Raw genomic sequence first — 20,797 nt, 5'->3', positions numbered from 1 at the left:
TTATAGCGACCGGAGGCTATCAAAAAATTTTTTCTAAGGTTGGCAAATCCTTTGATTGCTTGCTCCTGGAGCAAGCAACACAAATGGTCTACAAAACTTTCTCATTTTTCCACAACTACTGGAAAAGAGCATAATTTCAAAACAGTTTTCAGAGAGTGCACTCCACATTGATGCCTACGTTGCCACGGATGCTGAACTTTCAATTTAAGTTGTTTACAACTTTTCCGTGAGTCATAAAAAAATCCATATTAAAATTTAAAGATATAGCACAATAAAAGACTAATACAGAAAATTTTGATTCTTCCATAATTGGAGATCCTGGAGCATATTTCAATCGGTATCAAAAAAAAGTTCCGAAACTTCACATAATTCTCTGAAATAACATTTACTGCTTGTTATTATTATTCTTTATATGCTTTGAATGTCTATGTCCTCCGTATATGCCTAATATATTTATTGGAATTAAAACCTTTTTCTACATAGCATATCAAAAATTATCGTGGCAAAAATTTCATTTCCAATATTTCGAAAAGATGGATTCAACATATTCATATATTGTCAACTAAAATGGAGTTCAATGACAAAAAAACAGGACTACTCAAGAAAAAAATAGAATTAAAAGATATCTCATTTCATCGTCTGTTTACTTCCTTTCCGTTAGCATGAATACGCATATTTTAATATTATCATCCCTCATTAACGCATAAAATAGTACCTTTTTGGTGTACAAACACAATAACAGCATCGATCTCAGGCTCATTAGACTTCAGAACTACTCCTGAGAAGGTTTAAAAGGATCTACTTTAAGACACAACTTTTTGCTCTGACATGTATTCATGGTTTACAGAATGAAAGGAGATTTTCTAAAAGATATTTTTAACACAAACCATTGAAGAGTGTTAAACTTATATCAACGGCCACAAAGAGGGTTCACTGGTATTCGAAGAGGGTTCAAATGAAATATTTTAATAATAATAAGAAACTCTTGCCGCTTCATTTCACGCCAACTAATGAAAGCTCCCATTTTCTCAGGAATATTTTCCATTGAAAAAAGTTCACATCCAGCCGACCAATTCTGTGGGCAGTGAACATCTCACGCTCGTTAATTCATGCTCGATACTCGAGTTCTCCTCACTTTCAGATAATTATAGTACTCTTTATCTGATAATTTTTATACTATCACCTTTGCATTTACTCACACTTTAAACTACCCGACGGGTAAAATTTTCCCTCAATTATATGCTCCTTTGAGAGGCAAACGGTTGGAAACGGAACATAAAATGTAGCGAAAAAAGACATTAAAAGGCCACACAAGTCATTCTCGAATTCAAATGCACGGGAGATAAAATCAGATATAGAAAATGAAGAAAACTATCCCACTTTGGCACTTCTTAATATATGTACCACATATCATTCGCTCGCATCGCATGAGCGTTTAGCTTATATTTATTCGTTCAATTTATCGTTCAGACAAAGTGGGCATCAAGTCATGGGTATCATGAAAGTAATAAGCTCCATTATACAGCAATATCTGTATTTGGGTTCCTTTCGTTGGCATTACTTTTGAAGGGCACAATCCATAGCTAATCGTCTCACACTGCACAGAATATCCCTTAGGATGGCAGGCGAGCATTATTCACATGCAACGTAATATTTAACACAGCGCATCCATGAATTTTACTCAGCCATTTTATATTTAGAAACCTCAACTATATAACAAACCATAAAACCAACTATAAAACAAACTCTAACCAAATATTTACCCTTTGAACGCTAATTATCACCGTGGAGCAAATAAAATAAAACCACTCAGTATACAATGCATCCTATGGTATTATATCTAGTTTCCCTCTCTCTACATTGTACAGGAGGGCTTTAAAACTTGATACCAAGAAAACAAAATGGATTGATTAGATACCGTAGTTCTACAGTTAAGTTTTGGAAGGAGGTAAATTTTAATCAATCAGTCATTCGTCAAAAAGAAATTATTAGAGATGGATATGTAGGCACCATCAGCAAGATCTCAAGTCAAGATATAATTGCTCATATGACAGTGAACAGTGGTCTTCTTTACACTCGTATCCGTGATATGAGTCAGAGCAAAATATGAAATGTAAGAACACCAACGGTCACTCGTGTTGGTCCAAAAATTGTCCAAAGTTTTGTACTTTTTTATATCTATTTACTTCCTCTGCATGCAAAAATTTAAGACCAAAATTAGAAATTATGTACCTCTTTCGTATTTATATTCACCACTAAGTAGAAAAGATTTGGGCTTAGAGCTGACCGCTGGAATAATGCAACGGACACTGAAAGGTTTCTTGTCAGACCAGCACTAGTTCTTATCCTGCAACATAGTCCATCATGCTTGCCATTGCGGGTCAAGCATGTTTCTCGTGCACTCTATTTTCGTTCATGTTCCCCCTTATAATATTCCTTGGAACAACGTCATGAGCATTTCCAAGTCTACAACCCCTAATTGGCCATCACGATTGCACGCTTAAATCGCATAGTAGCGTACAACAGTGGGTTACAAAATAAATGGGAATATTATAAAAGATGTTTTAACGTCAGCCGTTTGAATATTTCCTCCTTCATTGTCCTCACATTTCTTCAACAAATGTATCAGAAATAATAACACGTCTCTAATTTTGGGTCTTGCATGAATCCGAATTGGTTTTTCGATTTAGGAGTTCTATTTCTTTTCATGGCCTCCGCCAAAGTTTATTGAATGAACGACAAATGATAATCCTCACATTATATTTCTCTGATCATACTTATTTTTCACATAAAAATCTTTCTTTGTGAGGGAAAAAAGAGTTATAATTATTATTGTATGATGAGAAAAGGTGAGGAAGGGCCAGAGAATATTTTCGAGCTATCCGAGATGAGCCGTCTTCACTTCCATCTCGCTGCAGACCCCACATCAACCAGGGCGATTCACACACATCAAAGGGTTGCACGGTCTGCTAGACAGCAGGCGGCACCGTTTGTTTGATTACAACGTAATTTCACAGAGGAACTCAATGGCTTCATCGCGCTCCTCCTTCATTATCATTCCCGAGAAATCCTCTCCGCACGGAGGCTAGTGAACTGTTTTTAACAGACTTCACCCATTTCCCTTTCTCTCTCTATCCTTTGATTTTCCTTTCGTCTATCCATTTATACGCCTAAATGATCACAGAACATAAAGGCACACGTGAAGATCATTCTCTCCTACGTCACACATTGCGAGAGACATGACAGTGGCTCCCTTCCTCAAGGCTGAACTGCGGCGGCCGAATGCTGAGCAGAATTGAGTATCCGAGCGGAAATTCGTGGTCAGAACAAGAGATCAGTTTTAAAGCGACAAACAGAAGTCAAACTTCATATTTGATTTTTTTTGTAGACGTCACATAAAAGAAAATTTCAGATGTTAATGTAAATGAGAATCTATGAATGAGAACAATTGTGATTATCAGTACCGCACAAGTGGTATTATTTAAATCCTCGTAATGATTCCAAAATCTTTAAATCATTTCTGGAAAAGTAAATTTACCATTTCTTTAGGCGTTTATTGTGATTTCAAGGTGCAATACAATGAAAATAATAGACTCACTTCTTTTGAATGACTTCACAAAATTTACGCCTACTTAATGAGGACTCGTTGTTGCCGATTGTGATATACTTTTAAACATAGAAAGAACCGATAATACGTAATTTTGGTATTTCTGCAATAGAAAAGTAGGTGGTATTAGCTATTTCAAAGTAATGAGATAATGGCTGAATGAGGAAATACTTTTTTGTTGCAACTTATCTCTCTATTTAGTACCGCCTAATTTTTTTTGACGAAGAGGGATTTCGAGTGCATAGTAAAGTAACTGTAACCTGATTAAATAACCCAATTTTTACGAAGGTTGGTGTAATCAAAGAAATGCTAACTGACGAGCAGCCCCTACGACTTAAAAGAGTAGCGCACCAAATAAAAAATACCCTGCCAAAATAAACGTAGCCAGAGGTACGGTTGGGTGGACTGACTTAAAATCTACGTACAGTGGGAAATTCAAATATACAAGTAAACAAATTTTGAGTACGATTCTCTGCTGAGGTGAGGCATGGAAAATGACAGCCGCGCAGAAATCAAGGGTAGAGCAAATGTGGATCAAATTGATCGATCGAGTAAGCTATGAAGGTGTCCAATGAAGAGCAGAAGTAAAGTCTCATGAAAAACTTGAGAAGAAGACGGAACAACCTTATAGGTCTTATCTTGAGACATGATGGGCTGACGAAGACAATCGTCGAGGGATAAGTAGATGGCAATAACGGAAAAGGAAGACCTCGAATGAAATCTATTTAACTGATAAAGAGGGACGTGAAAAAAAAATACGTAGGTGTTAAAACATTAGCTGGTAGGAGATTGAGTGGACAGCATTTGACCAATCTTAGGATTATGTTCTACAATATTTTGAACGACCTCGCAAAATTTCGAAGTTTTTTGGACGCGTTCACGGCATGTGACTAGTGATAATGATGGGAGGTACGGGAAAAATGAAGGATGACACTTTTGGAACTACACGTGACCGCTTGATAACAGGTGAGCCCGTAAACTACACCTGCTTATTTACAGGGAAAACTGCCCCTCCACACTTGCCTCAACTTTGTCACTTAGCGGTGTTCTTCGCTTGAAAATCCCCCTATCCTTGGCTCATTCTTCAGGCTCGTCTCACCGGTCCAATTAAAAACAAAAGAAAAAGACGATTTCAGGACTCTCAGAACTTAAGACGCCCGAGTGAAGTGGCCACAAGATAGACGGCTGGGCGGTGGTTAGCTGTGAACAAGCCGTTGGCTTATTCTGATGAAGCGTCCTCCTCTCCACTCGAGCCTGATCCTACAAGGGTGGGCAGGCACTATGCCTTCGGGAAGATTGAGAAGATTCAAGAAGACCAACCGGAATTAATCAAGGGCCCTTCTCCGGGAAAAGAACCTTGTTCTCCATGAATATAAAGGCTGGGGTGTCGAAAAAAGTTGAAAAAGTCCTCTCACTTTTTTCGATGAGCAAATCATTTCTCGGTACACTCTTTTAATCAAAGCTCCTTTAAGCACACCGAGTGATTTTTGAATAAGTTAAAAAGGCGAATTTGCAATTATTGGAAAAAGTGTATCTGTAACGTGATAAACAGAAAACTGCAACGCTGAGATGAATCTTACAATAGTGATTAACTATAGTGTGATTTATCTCTAGACACCTCAAACCACTATTGTCCACAGAAAAATGGAACGGTTCTGCAAAGCTGTAACTAATAGCTGTGATTTAAGTTTTTCACTGAGAATCATCTCCAAGTAATTGCTACAGGTGATAAGATGATAAATATTTGAAAATATCAGTACTGTTAGTAAAGGGTGATATAAAAAGGCAAAACAAACAAATTCGTTGTAATCCATCACGCTAGTGTTTACTTTGTTAAGAGAAACGCTGATCTCCGTGTAAGTAATTCTACAATTTATTTTTTACATCGCTTCCACACAGAATAACGCATCAAAATTTGCAACAGTACACAAGTATAGTACATAACTGACCCAATTTCTTTGCTGAATTTGCACATTAAAATCAAGTTTAAGATAAAGATTAGGATTGAAAATAAAGGTGAGGTCTTTTATTTATTACGCTACTCATACCGGTATTTCCCGAGTTTCCTGAGGGTATTATTACCAGTATTCAAGAGAATATGTTCAAGATTAAGGTCTAAAATCGCATAAAATGGAATGAAATTTTGTATATGTTTTTTTAAAACAGATTTGACTGGCTAATTACCCATTTTCTATTGCTATAATTAGAGTATTTGTCCTCTTCACGTAAAGTTTCTATGATGTAGATATTCCTATTACTCAATACAGGATGAATTTGGTACAATTTTGTATGATTTATGTCTCTATCTTTTTCATTTTTTATTAAAAAGTAGAATAGGATGTAATTAGGGAAGAAAAAGATGCCTAATCAAATAGAATTGACAATCCTCAACACACAAAATAAAAGGCGATTTTTTATTCTTAATGGTAATGGTATGAAAGCAGGAAAAAAAGATAATCATTGGGAATATTGGCTTATTTGTTAACTAATGATTTTTTTTAAACAGAAAAAGCCTCGCCAGTATTAAGCCAGTAGTAAGACCTGCGGTGAAGAGCATAATCTAAATAAATATCTCCTCGGTGGTCATATGGATGAAAACCGTCAATGCTTAGCTGACCTTTTTTTTAAGAGATTCTTTTCGAAATTCAATGAATTAGAGCAAGTTAAACAATCCTTTTGTCCTGATAAAAGAGGAGCAGAGTGCTTAAGGGGAAACGGGAACCTTTTTATTAGATCTTGAATATTAAGTGGATTGCGCGATAGTTAGGGAGAAACGAGAGAACTTGTACTTCGTATAGGACCTCGAGATATAAATACGATCCACGTTAGCGAAAAGTTTCAATAGTAGCTGTAATTTAATTCATCGATCAAGCGAATTCCAATAAAACGAAAAAAAACATGGGAAATATTTCATCCCTGCCGTGAATTTGGAATTTCCGATACATAAGAGGAACTTCGGCTGATTTGAATAGATTACTAGAGCTATATGCTTCAATATTTTCAGAATACACTATTGTGGAAATATAATGTAAATTACATTTTTCCAAGGAAAATTTAACTGGCGTATCCTTAAAATACCAAATATACCTCCTCACTACATTAAAAAATGATCCCCAAGTAAAATTGTGCTAATTCTAAAACTACAGTTACCTATACTTAAGTAACTTTGGCTAATATAAATTAGCTTTTCCCAGTTCACTCTAAAAATGCTTTTTCAAAACCTACGATACAGACATTGGTTAAATTTTAGGTTCCTATTCGATAGCATATTGGAACTCGGGTTTACTTTCATAGTCTGAAACTACACTAATCGTCGCCTACTAGAATGCTGTCGCCTCCATTCGTTGGTTTAGTTCTCTCTCCAGTAATCCCCACTGCTTTACATTAACTGCAAAGCAGTGCTAAATATTCGCTTGTATTACTTCAAGCATCAAACAATGGTAAATTTATACCGATGTCGCTGGAGAGAAGCATTACTTTCCCCGACTCATACGAGAGGATATAGAAATAGCGAAAACATCCATCCATCCAGGGAGGACAGCTATTTGCTCTCAAAAGCCTGGAAGAGACCAATCGGAACGCTCCTAGAAAAAACCAAGGCTTACATAAGACGGGAAAAAACCTGAAACAAACACTTCGAACCTGAAGACGCCAGCTGCAACGCTGGCGAAACTGTCGTCATGAAGATGAGTCAATGCGGAGTTCAACCCGCAAACCCTTCCTACGCATGCTGCACCACTCCGCGAAAGTCTCCATCAACAAAAAAAATTTATAATAGTCGTTTTCATAAAATTGAAGTTTTATTGCCCTTCCTTTATCTTGTTTTTCAGTAATAAATAAGTCAGGCTGATATACCGTTCTATTGCAGTGGTTTGGTTTTCAATATTAATTACGTACCATTCAGGCATTAAAATCTGCACAATGCAGTCACATTACATCATAACCGAAGCTTTTAAACACATGTTTTCATAGCACGCATATGTCATATTATGCCCTTTCATCACGGAATACCTCATTTTGTAACAATTTCACGCAGTTAATTAAATAGATATGTGAAACGTAATTCTTGTTTAGTTTAAATTACTGCCGTAAAGTTCAACTTCATTGCATGTTTATTGCCACTCACATAAAATACGGTCCCAATGTACACATCATGAAAAACGGGAGCACCTCAACAGCATTCCAAATGCGGAATGAGAGATAAATCTAATATGATGAAAAAAGGTGAAATAAAGTAACAACGCAGAAAGAAAAAATATAAGTAATTCACGCACAGAAAATGTATGAAACGAATGCTTTACGAAACAGAGCAATTATACTTCTGGTATAGAATTTAGTTCTCTCCCGGCGAACTAATTTTATTCGCGTTTTCCACCAATTCTATTTGATACGTCAACGTCCTAAGGACGGCAGGGGAATTAGCCATTGAAATGTCGGTCGCAGAAGACATGATACGGTGAAGAACCTGTAAAGAATCCATCTGTTTTTTACCACTGATAGAAGTAAATATTTGTCGATGTAAGAATATGGGGAATTGACATCAAACGGAAGCAAGAAAGAGGCTTTTTAGAAAAAGGCCAAATATTAACACCCAAGAGTTAATGAAAATGAAAAAGCAGGAGCAATTTCCACAATTTTACCATCATAATCATTTCCACAATTGTGGAAATTGCTCCTGCTTTTTCATTTTCATTATGTCACGTTTCCACTCCATCTCACCTGAAACCTCAGACTATACCCAAGAGTTACTTGGCGTGAAAAATTGGATAATTTATATAGCGAATTTATGGTAATATTCGCTATTGAAGCATCATCTTAGAAAAGATAAAGACATGACACTATTATGCATTTCATTTTTTTAAGACTTGATCTGGAATGAAGTAGATAGCATTCGCCAAAGATATCTGGATAGAACGAATGACAAAGGTAGTTTACGGAAAACTCTCATAGACGCCATTGCACGACTTATTAAAAACGTGATGAGGCATAGTGACCGTTATGGCGGAATATATGGACGGAAACATTCAAGATTACAAATACGAATTCAGATCATAGAACGAATGCCAGTAGCATGAACAATAATGAAATGTGAATGGAGTCAAGAGAAATGCGGAAAGAGGTAAGAGTCCAACAAAACATCATAAAGATTTCAACTCATTATAATACAATATTATGTGTGTTATTACAAAAATTACTGTGCTTCAAAATTCTGTTCTGGTTTTACTCCAGTTCTGTTTTAAGGTAGCAAAAAATTTGATCTTTGAATATATCTCGTGGAGAATAACGATGTGCTTTATCAACTTAGGATGGCTTACTGCTAGAAGGTCTAATATTTTATTTTTCCCCGTTGGATTTCCAACTACTTGGGAGAATGAGTGATTGGAAAGTGCGTTGAATAATACATCGTTGATTTTTCTACTCCATTTAATTGGTTTTACATCGTTAGAATCCTAATTGGTAGATGTGACTTTGAAATGGGACAAGGATTATTAAAATTTTACTGTATCTCAAACTAAACGAGGAAATTGATTTTCTAAATGGTAAATAATAATCTTGCCAGTGTTTGGAGGTCTAAAAAGAGGGAAAAAAACATTCCTTTTTCTTTGCAGTTAACTGTACAAATTTCTATTTTGTCGCATCTGTAGTTGATTCACCTGATTTCTTATCCCGGCGGAAAAGCTGTGCTGTCCCTCACATCATCTGAAAATTAGCTCTTTGTTCCAATGACCGCGCTTGCGTCCTGAAATACATCCTCGATTACAGCGCGTTTGTTTTTAACGCTTCGTCAATATTTAAGGCGAAGTAAACGTCATATTTTGTATCTCCACTCCTTTGAACTATTTTCATGACGTAAGGTGTTATTGATGTAAAAGTTATGAGATTGTCTAAGAATTTAGGCACATTACAAAAGGCACTTTTTAAGATTTCTCCGTAGTTTTCTGAGACGAAAATAGAAAAATTATAGTTTCATAACAAATTTTGACATGGATCTAGGGTATAAACCGCCGATACTATAAGTTTAAGAAGGTACGAACATTAAAAAAAGGCAGAATAAAGCCGATCTAGAGAAGGTGATCTACCCATTTAAGCTTCTCGTGGAAAGCGAAAGGGTCCGGGCGGAAGGTATGTGTGCTACCGCCGGAGATCGGACGTAGCCTCGCACACAAACCCTCCCCGTCGTCGCGGGGTATAATTTTCCGAGCTAACATTAGCGGTGGGATTTAGGCGAGCACAGGTGCGCCGCGATAGCAGTTTGCGCGCGCTCTTGCAAAGGAGCGATTGCCCGTGATAGGCCCTCATAATGGTCAACTCCTCTCCGCGCGGATGAGGGATTTCGACTAAAAGGCAGAGCCGTGCGCACACAACCACGCGGAGGCGCGGTGGTTTTTAACATCGTCCGTGCGGCGCGCTCCCGTCAATTGTTTAGCGGGGAAAAGTGGATTACGAGGAGTGCTCAATATTGCCGTTGTGTGAGCATCTCCATTTGGATAGCTCTCCACGCGCTTTCAGCACCCGCATTACGACTGATACTCTCATGAGATGGGAACAAGTTTCAATGATCAGAACTGAAGCAATTTCATTCTCATGGTGGGGGAGCCCCATTCCTTTGGGTAATTTGAAACGCTGAATGTCACATTTAGGTAATTGGAAGCTAGGTGAGCAGTTACACATGTTTATTTACGCAAAAATATATCGTTTTTACCTTCGAAATCATAGCTCAGAAGGTTGATCAAATTATTTTTAACTGAAATTGAAATTGAAAGCTTGTCATCGTCCATTACGTTTTTTCTTCGAAACAATTTTTTACAATAAAAGAGTTAGATCTGGAAGTTTTAGAAATTTCAATATCTACAAAACACGGGTTTTCATAATTATCATTCCGCTGGATAAATTCCTTAATATTTTGGAAGTAACCGTTGAAACCGCTCCTCTGGGTGGTTATTCGGAAGGAAATGTCACGAAAAACAATATTTTTACTCCCTTATTCATTTATTACGATACTTCATTTAGTACTTATTCATCCCATATCCACCTAATTTTCCTCACGTTGATTAATTATGAATCCTTGATTTAAGGGATTCTGGACCGTTCAAAACGCAAGTAGTCATTTAAAAAATGAATCTGAAAATATGTATTCCATCTTGAAGTGTTGCCAAGCAATAAGGGCTGTTGTCTTAGTGTGACTGTTAAAAAAAGTGGTACAAAAAGTGAACAAAAATGTCAATTTATAGGATAGCTGTTTACATAACATTTAAATGAATAAAATGAACCTTCCAACGATTGACTGCCAACATAGTGAATTAATTTTAACAATAGTGTGAACAGATTTAACAGAAAGTTATAAGATTGACTGGATGAATGGTAGAGACTGGATATGTGAATGAAATAAAAGTTACATGCATTCTTGGCATAGCATCTTAGGCATATAAATCTTAATATATGATTTTATTTGGGATTTTACTTATAGATGATTATTAAACCTTGTTTGGAAGCAAAGTGATATGCATTATTCATTGAAAATTTACTTTAGGTTGAGGATAATACGCATTTTTACTTCAAACAATGCTTAAATTTCGTTTCAGACAAAGTGAGAAACGTTTTAACTACTCCCGATATTTACTTTTGATAATTATTTGGGATTTGTTATGCTTAACATACTCAAGTCACAATTCTCGCATCCATGCACCTTGATAATATACCCATATCGAATTTTCGCTGACAACTCTTAAAAATATTTCTAAAATTAACGGAAATTTCAGGAATTCCTCCCAATACGTCGAATATAGATCTTCGGAAAGCATTTTCTTAATAAGTACCGAATATTTCAACCAGGTCCCATCAAGTGGATAACGATAAAATTTCAATAATTTATCAGCAGTTTTGGCGTATAGAAAATTATCCGTAATGACTTGGAAAACACATAAAATACGATATGCACAAAATGAGATCCTTTGAGTAGAATATGCAAAACTCCCACATACCCCGCCTTTTGAGGTATACAGTACACTATGAATCATATGATAGAGGGTTCTGTTCGCAACGCTTCCCCTTATACTCTTGAAAGAAACGGAAGAAAGAAATGGAGATACTCTCTTTGCAAGATGCAAACCGAAATGGGACTTTTGAGCGTATGAATCCTCGTAGAAAGGCGCCCCGAGGAAAATCATCTCCTCATACGTCCGAAGAATGTTAGATAAAAGCTTTCCAGGGATTGCCGCTCATGGGTGCTGGTGAAATGTAGGACAAGACGCATGAATTGTGTTGGCCGATGGACGCTAAGGGCCAAACTCCAAGTAAGAACCGGGAAAGGCATAAAAAATAATCCTCTACGCTGGATTCTACGGTTATAAACGACGCGAAATACCTCATATCTTCCGTCGTTTATTTTTAAATCCACGTGCAGATAGCGCAAAGAGTAAAGTATTCACTACTATGTGATTCAATTTTAATAAATTACATCGGTTTTTAATGCATTACCAACACGTGTTGAGCATACTGTGGTTTAAAATATGATCGAATAAAGGAAGCAAGTATAATTGAGTAACGCTAAATCTAATGATAGTTAATTTCACCCACGTTAAATTGTAATCATAGAGAAATAATCACAAATAAAATAAAATATCTTCATAAATTTATTGCATTCACATCATACCAATTCTAGACTTGGTTTCAGTATCTTGAGCCTTTCTTCAGATCAAGTAATAATTTACTGAGAGGCAAAGGACATATAATTCTATACGGGGACTAAATAATCAGATGATGCGAAACTAGTACCAAGAATAAACTTAAGTTAATTTGGGTTTATAATTTTTCTCGAAACATTACCCGGTATCAGGATTTTATAACCGAAAAACAATTAGGTCCAAAAGTGTTCTTTAAATATATAAGTTAATATAAATTAATATATAAAAATTAATTTTATATAAATTTTCGATGCGAAAATCTGGCGATGTAGTGTTACAAGTAACGTTCTAATCACATGCTGTAATTATGATAGAAAATACATAATATACATCTAATATGGCCCATTACATACTTTCCGAAGAGAGATCGGAATTTTATATTTCATAATTCACTTTCATGCCAAAAACTAGTTGCTTACATACTATTCTGAAACAATCACTTTGAATTGAAAAAAGTAAATGGATTGGAAACAAAATAGTTGATGCATGACATGCCGAATGACGCCTCTCGATATCATTACGACACATTTCAGAACAGGTAAGTGTTTGTTTTTTTGACGTGAACTTGTGCTCCTGCTGTAAGACTGGTTGTAGGTGTAAATGAATTAAAAGATTACAACTGTGTTTGATTAAAACCTCATTCTTACAAAAGATGTATTACCTGAAAGAATATCGCATAAGAAGTATTGTTACCGAGTACACGAATAAAATGTTTTGGTCGTCAAGCAATGGAGACAAAGCATTAGCGATAAAGAAGTAAACATGTGAGAATGCAACTGAAATTACAAATATCAACAATGAGATATCCTAAGTGATAGCGATTCTGGTAAGATATCTTACTAATGTAAGAATTATTTTTTTAGTTAATTCTCAATAAAATAACAAGAGGTACACTGCTATAAATTTATGATTATGAATTCACGAAAGACCTGGAATTTACCCGCGCACATACGTACTCCAACAACATTTGAGAATATTCACTTTATCAGATAATTTTAGGCACCAGTCAGTAGGAACGTATTTATGCAAAAACTAATACCTGACCAGAGCCAATTTTTAGCATAGTTTTCACATTTTAGATATAGTTTCATGACTATTTGAGAGAAATAAGTATCAGGTGCATGAATGACTTCGATGTTCTGGGTAAATTTGTAAGCCGCATTAAATCTGCGTCAAGCAACACATGAATTCAAGAGGATAACTGAGAGATATGCTGCTTCTGAATACAGCAAGCAATTCCTCAGAATTTACGGGTGCAAGGTCAATCAAACTTTGTGTTCACTAGTAGATGAAACAAGTCAAAATTTCCATTACATTCATGACACACAACCATAGGATAAGGAGGTGAGAGTTCAAACGGATACTGAACTCCTAATTCGAAATGACGTTTTTGTCCCACGTTATCTCAACGTGTCTGTTTATGCGGCAGCCACATATTTGCATTATATATTCTCTCATACTGCATTAAGAACCAAAATTCCTGGTTTATTAGCACGTTTAGTGGGAAGTATAGTTTGTGAAAACAAATATGATTTCAAAAAAGAAGCTGAGGGAGGGAAACAAGGGAAAATTAATTTAACTACATTCTACAGGGGACGGGGGCGTGTAAAAGAGACAAAAACTCGTGAAGTATACTCGAGTTAAGTTTTTTTTAACAAGGAAAAGCGTTATGAAATAATATGTTGTGTTGAAAGCATTTGAAAAGAAATTGAAGCAGAAAAGAGACGATTGAAACGCGTTAAGTGCTAGTGGGTAGTAATGAAATGCAGTCATAACAGCTTCTAGAGTTCATATGCTGAAGTTTATCAATGGTAGCTCCTTAGATTCAATGAATTAAATGGAAAATTTGTATATACAACCGTGAAAACACAAGTATCCGTCAGCACAGGAATGGGTGTTTTCAGAAATAAAAAATGGTGGTAAATATACTAAAAAATGTGTTCTGAATAGAAAAGATATGGGAAAAAAATAAATAAGTAATGTCATACCTGAAGACTTAAACTACCCGGAATAATTTTTTAGTCCTTTAAGTAGAAATTACTGCAAGTTAAGATATACATGTACAAGATATATTCTGTCTGTTGCAGTCAATTTTTCACGTTTTTATAATATTCGTAGCTCTATGGATTTAATATTCTATTCTCTCAGTCTGAAATACCAATTTATTCAGTAACGCTAATCTCAATCTTAGAAATTAGTAAACAATATAAAGTATTCTATTAGCTTACTCAAATTCAAGTAATGGATCCTTATTGCATCGCTGACGTAATCAATGAATTTATAACTTTTACTTTTTAACTATGTGTCACTGTCATGTGAAAGATGCTCACTACGTTGATGAAATTTCAATAGATTTACTGTTGCTGAAATATTTATATTTCTATTGATTCCGCTTTGGTTTTAGTATCAGGTTCGTTTTTGCCAATTATAAGCATACCAAAGGCAGCCATGGTAGTAAAACGGACTCCATTTTTCGGTAGAAGTTGTGGTAAACAATGAATCATCACAAATCTATGAGTCATGAGTAATTGAAAAGACACGTATTTTGTGGCTAAACCCAATTTCCTAGACTTACAATGATGAGAGGTGAGCAAATTATTTTTGTGTACGTATGCGCAATCTGAACGGATAAACATGAGCAACATGGGATTCAATCAATAAATTCCTCCATACTCCATTCCATTCTAAATCAATCTTCAAACACAATGAATAAGTCATAATTTCTGTTAGCATAAGAGGACTAAAAACTCCGCCTGCAAGTCTAAAGCGGCAAAATTGTTTACGAACGAAATCTTTGCCTCAAAATCCAACGAAAACATATGTCTGACATTTCAGATCTCTTCTCACGCTCGCATCCAATTAGTAAGAGCGAGTTCTTGTGGCAACTGATGGGGTAAATTACCATTTTAATGAACCATGACGAGGATCGACAGGGAGTAGGAAGGTCTCCAGAGAGTGAGAGAGACGGGATGAAGAAGTGAAGGACTCGAGGAAAACGATCGGAGGATAAAAGAAAGAGCTCCTAGGACATTGTCAAAGTTTATGAAGGAAGAGAGAGAGAGAGAGAGAATGGAGCAAGTTGGAGGACACAATAATGTTAGCGGAGTACCAGGGTATGGTCATGTTAGGGCCTTGGTAGGGTAGCACTGAAGCCGGAAGAGACGTGAAAGAAGACACGGTAGGGTACACACAACGGGGCTGAGCTTTCGACGTGGTCATCGCGAAGACAAGGTGTCCCGCTCGGATGCATCCGATGCCAATCTTCTCCATTTCATTTCCCCACCCCACTAATCTTTCCTCCCATTACCACCTACCACTCCCGGTCCATTCCCTCCTCTCTCCCTCTTCGCCGTGTCGAAAGGGCTGTGTATGCTCTGCGTCCACTCTATGTGGGTTAATGGATGGATTGAAGTGTCGTTTGAAGGACGCCCGCACACATTTTTTTGTTTTGTTTCGGGACTTTTCATAAACGGTCAGCCTGTGGGTAGCAGAATGGTGGATGGAGGAATGCCTAAAAGGTTTTGATAGAGTGGAAAAACAAAGTGGACCCGATGGGGGCGTATTGACAAACGCCGACGTGGGACATGGTAGATTGTCGAGGAGATACAAAAAGGAAGGCAGTCATGTGGCTGTAAAGGAATTCTCACTTCCCAACTTCCTCAAAAGCAAGCTATTCTATGCTTAATCCTAGATCATACCAGCTTTTGTCCGTCAAGGAATAATAGTACACAGAAAACATGTAACAGTTGATGTAATAATAAAGGGAGGATAACATTTACGTAATGAAACTAGCGAATCGTTAACAGTGAAAGGAAGATTATCCAATCTTTTTTCTATCGCAATTCACGTGTAATAATTGATGTAATAATAAGAGAGGATACTATTTTTGCAATGAAATGAGCGTTACATAAATGCCAATAAGCTGTGTTTTTCGTGAAAGGATGGTTGTAGAAAGAGGGCAATGGACAAGGAAGAGAGAAGTCGACAATAGTCGTAGTTCCTCTTTTATGTTCTTAATAAAGTGCTTCCCGGTAAACAGTATATGAGAATTTTAAAGAGTGAATGTCGACGAGTGAGGTACTTCCTGGAGCAAAAATTTCGAAATTATATCCAATTATCCCGACTTACCCGAGCTATATTACTCGAGTACAGAATGAATTTGATGAGCTAATTTGCCGACATGTAGAGCTACGCTTGTTTGACGTGCCATGAAAGACATTAAGGCAATTACTTGAGTCAGCGGAGGATATAATGAATTCTAGGATTTATATCATTAATACGCTGATAGAGAAGTCCAGCTTCATGAGCTGCATTCTTAGATACAGGTTTAACCTGTCTCATTAGGATATCTTAATTTTAGAAGACTAACACAACCTAACACTCGAATAAACCGACAAATAAATTCCAAAATCTACTAAAGCAACACATTATTGTAGAATTTACGAAATGCTAAGGTTTTTTCCATTCCAGAAAGATGATCACAGCTCTGATTAAAGGCTGCCAATATCCAAGAAGTCCCGAAATAGGTGATTAATTGAAATGTGGTTAATGCATGTATTTTATAATAGCGAGATAAACGAAGCAATGGAATATTTAACTTAGGCAGTGGTAATCATGAAAATGATAAATATTTGCATTTATTGAGAGTCACATATCAACTCGAGATCGGCGGGAAAATCAGTGTCCTGTCATCGGTCTTCTGTGGTACATACGAATGATCGCCAGAGTATTAATTCTTACTGTGATGGTAAATCATTTCCCGGAGTTTAGATATGATATAAGAAGGGGAATATTATATCAACTATTTTAACGTTTACTATTTTGGAAACTGCTATAACGGCCTTTGTTAGCTTGCTTTATCATAAGAAACGTAAACCGTTGCATTATTTTAAGTATCGCTCCCGAATGCAACGAGTAGATTCATTGTACATGAATCAAGTTTATTAAAATTGATTCAGAGATATTTTGAACATTGCATACATATTATCTAAATTTTAATAAATATATTTACCTTTAAGAGAGCTCTTAGCTGAAGTAAACATGAAAGGTGTATAAAATGCTGGACCGTGTTTGTGTTTTCACCAAGAATAAGTGAAGGTAATAGCTGAACCCAAACATGTGGAAGCGATTCAACCTCAGGATGTAAATTAATATGAATATTATAATGCTAGTATGGCCATTGAGTGAACATAAAATAAGGTCTATAATAATCTGTTGTTGACGATAAATTACGAAAAATAATTAAATTGTGAATGGATAAAGTGAAGAAAATTAATCGTAAATAATAGAGCAATTATTTTTAGAATGAAGACTTGGAATCGATAAATACGAATGACTTAATACATACTTATACCACCTCTTTACGCAAAATTGGAAAAATGTGTTTATTCAACGAAGAATTTGTTTTACCATTTCGCTAGGATCCAAATACACTAGAAAACTAAGATGAAATTTAAAGTTGGTTCCAAATGTTGAGAAACGATGGAACATTGAGTATAAATATCATTAGAGATTTTATCGCGGGTATTAGCATGGGCTGAACATAAAATAAGCTTTGTGATAAACTATTTTTTCAGTTAACAAAGATTAATAATTAAAAGAGGGGAAATGATGGTAAAACAAATGGTAAATAGTAATGAATGAAGACTTGAATGTAGATCAGCGGAACACTTACTATGCCACATCATGCAACAACACATTCCAACATTAAATCAGTGGATTGTTTATGAATGATATTTATGAATATAAATTGTCCAGGTATAAATTCGAAATTTACCTTCTGTTAAATAAATTTACCGTAAATAGAGTTCTAAGAAAACGTAAATATGAGTTGTGTATAAAATGTAGGACCTTGTATTCACGAAGAAAGTGGAGAAATGATACTTTGATACTTCCGAATTATCGAAGAATGTAAGCCGACTTACTCGATAAAATATCGCGAAATGTATAATTGGCTACTTGTAATGAGAGAGATTGAATATTAACTTTCTAGGGTCTACCTTGTGTTAAATATATCAAGCGTAAAGAGAGATCTAAATATGAAATGTGTGTAAAATGTAGGATTGTGTGTTTACGAAGAATATGAAAAAACGATACTTTGGTACTTCCGAAAAAACGAAGAATTCAAGCGATCGATTCGCAAGAATTTTGTGAAATGCATACTTTGTAATTGTAATAAGAGGAATTGGATATTTACTTTCTATTGTCCATTGTATTGCTCTTCTGTAAAGTATAGTCACCGCAAAGAGAGTTCTTAGCTAAAGTAAATATGAAATGTATATAAAATGTAGGACCGTGTTTTTACGAAGAATCTGGCAAAACGATACTTTGATACTTCCTAACTAACGAAGAATATAAGTTACCAATTTGCTAGAATTTTGCGACATATTTAATTGGTAAATAACTTTCTATCGGAGGTATAGTTTGCAAATTTGCATTGCTTCGATATGATTGGCAACATGGTTTTATTTCACTCACTTCGAGGACATAATATGTGTATAAAGTATAGTACCGCGCGCTCACGAACATTGTGACGAAACGATACATCTGAGTTAACGAAGAAATCAAGCGACCAATCCTCTAGAAGTTCTTGACATTTTTGCTATGAAAGGACTTTAAGTATACCGTGACTAGCCATGGTAAAAACGTATGATATGGTATTTGGAGGAGGCGACCGACAGCTGAGGTCGTTTGCGCCATGAGGGAAGGGTATGGAAGGAAGGGTGGAGAGAAACCCGTCGTCGGCATTAGCCTGCTCTTAACGAAAGACGCCAAAGGGACCGCGGCTTAGCGTCCCATCCGACGGACGGAGTGCTGCGCTTGAAATGTCCTCCGCAAAACACTCAAGCAGAGATTGGGCAGAGTCTGAAAATTCTCTGACACTGCCAGGATTTGAACCCGAGTCCGTCGGGTGGGAAGCCAACACTCTAGCCACCACACCAACCCAATCTCCGGTAAAAACGTTACGGAGTCACCCGCAATGCACAAATTGCGAAAATTCCACAGAGAAAACAATCATTCACCTGTGAATGATTCTTTCCCTATGGAATTTTCACACAATATTCCATGAAATGGGTTATATCTCATGTAGGCATTACCACGGATTGACTGACAACATGCTTTTCTCACTCACCTCGAGGAGGCCGATGCACCCAGTAGCCCATAGAGCAGCAATAGGCCGAGAGGGAGGCGCCAGTGCCAAGTGCCGCTCTGGAGGACTGCCATGGAGGACGCCCCTCCGGCTGTTGCCTTTTTCGCCACCAGCGAAGAATGGGAGCGGCAGATCCCCATGTCGATGCGCGACTCCGCGCCAATCATTCAGCACTCTTCAACTAACGTGGACGGACAGCGGCGGTGCTGGTTGTTTTGAAGCAGGTCAGCCGTGAAACGGCAAACTTCATGCCTCATTAATGAATTAAAGCTGCATATCACATTAAAGTCTTCCGTTCAAGGGGATCTTCTTTGTGTCCACCCAGCCTTTCGATGCACGCATGGGAGTGAAACACGCAGGTTAACAAGAGGGTGGAGAAAAGTTCCAGAATTTTGTTTCGGTGCGTATGCAACTTAATTAGCACACATTGTATGCGTGTTGCATAACCAGGAGGATGTGTGCATGAAATAATCTCTGGTGATAGATGTGAAATTGTGTTTTCCTAGCTTTCAACAGTCACGGGATGGTAAATATATTTCAACAGTAGATAAAATTTAGCATACACAACACTATATTACTACCTATATCATCTTTAGTAAAATATAAAATATTCTGCTTCAATCTAGGTTTTGCGAAATTGGGAAAGGTCTATCAACGATCAAACATTATGCATCTCATGGATATCTAAACATAAAAAGTAGCCACCACGTGGCTCTGATTCCCTTTTTGTGCTACCGTCAGCATGTCTCCTTTTGAATAATGAGAGATTGGACACATGACGCCGATCATCCCAGCATTCAGTGATTAGAGATCCACCGGAAAGCTATGTCCTGTCAGTCCACAACTATCCATCGCTGCATTGCAAGCCGAGTAGAAATGTTAAGTTTGTTCTTAAAAATAATGCATGGTGTAACTGTCGATTTATTTGTACTTAATTCTCGCGGGAGACATCGTGTCTGAGTGGCGACCCGAACAATCCACGAGTCACGCCGCAGATGCTGCGGCTTCTGTTCCCTCTTCAGTGAAGCGACACCGCGTCTTCTTCCGACTCCAGCGGCGGGTGATCTCAGCTGGTGAGGCAATAGTGGACCCGAACTGTATAACTCAACAGGACGAAATATGGAAATACTATGAATTTCTGGGAAGACCGAACGGCAAAATCCCCTTCGCGGATATGGAGCGGGCAATTCCCGGCGCGGAACGGGCCGTCGGGAGAGTTGATTCGATGGATGCGGGAGATGCAGGCCTGCTCCGTGTTGCCTTGGAGACGGGAGCGAGCGATCTGAGCAGGGAGACCCCGCCCTCGCGATGTGCCACACTCCACTGGGGGGAATTTCGTGGGAGGGGAAGGGAGAG

The 20,797-nt window shown here is 37.1% G+C and overlaps 1 protein-coding gene across 2 annotated transcripts in view; it reads right to left on the bottom strand.

Moving 5' to 3' along the window:
• Positions 1-20,743, bottom strand: part of LOC124165632 (glycine receptor subunit alpha-3-like) — a 94,226-nt gene extending 73,483 nt beyond the window's left edge. For both annotated transcript variants that reach the window (XM_046543106.1, XM_046543115.1), the window contains exon 1: positions 19,424-20,743. In XM_046543106.1, the coding sequence (XP_046399062.1) occupies positions 19,424-19,608 (185 nt within the window). In that variant the 5' untranslated portion in view covers positions 19,609-20,743. The remainder of the gene's footprint in view (positions 1-19,423) is intronic.
• Positions 20,744-20,797: the final 54 nt, after the last annotated feature.

This window comes from Ischnura elegans, chromosome 1 (assembly GCF_921293095.1).
Source record: "Ischnura elegans chromosome 1, ioIscEleg1.1, whole genome shotgun sequence".
Lineage (NCBI taxonomy): Eukaryota > Metazoa > Arthropoda > Insecta > Odonata > Coenagrionidae > Ischnura > Ischnura elegans.
Note: the sequence above shows the minus strand (reverse complement) of the source record. Positions and strands in the feature narration are given on the sequence as shown.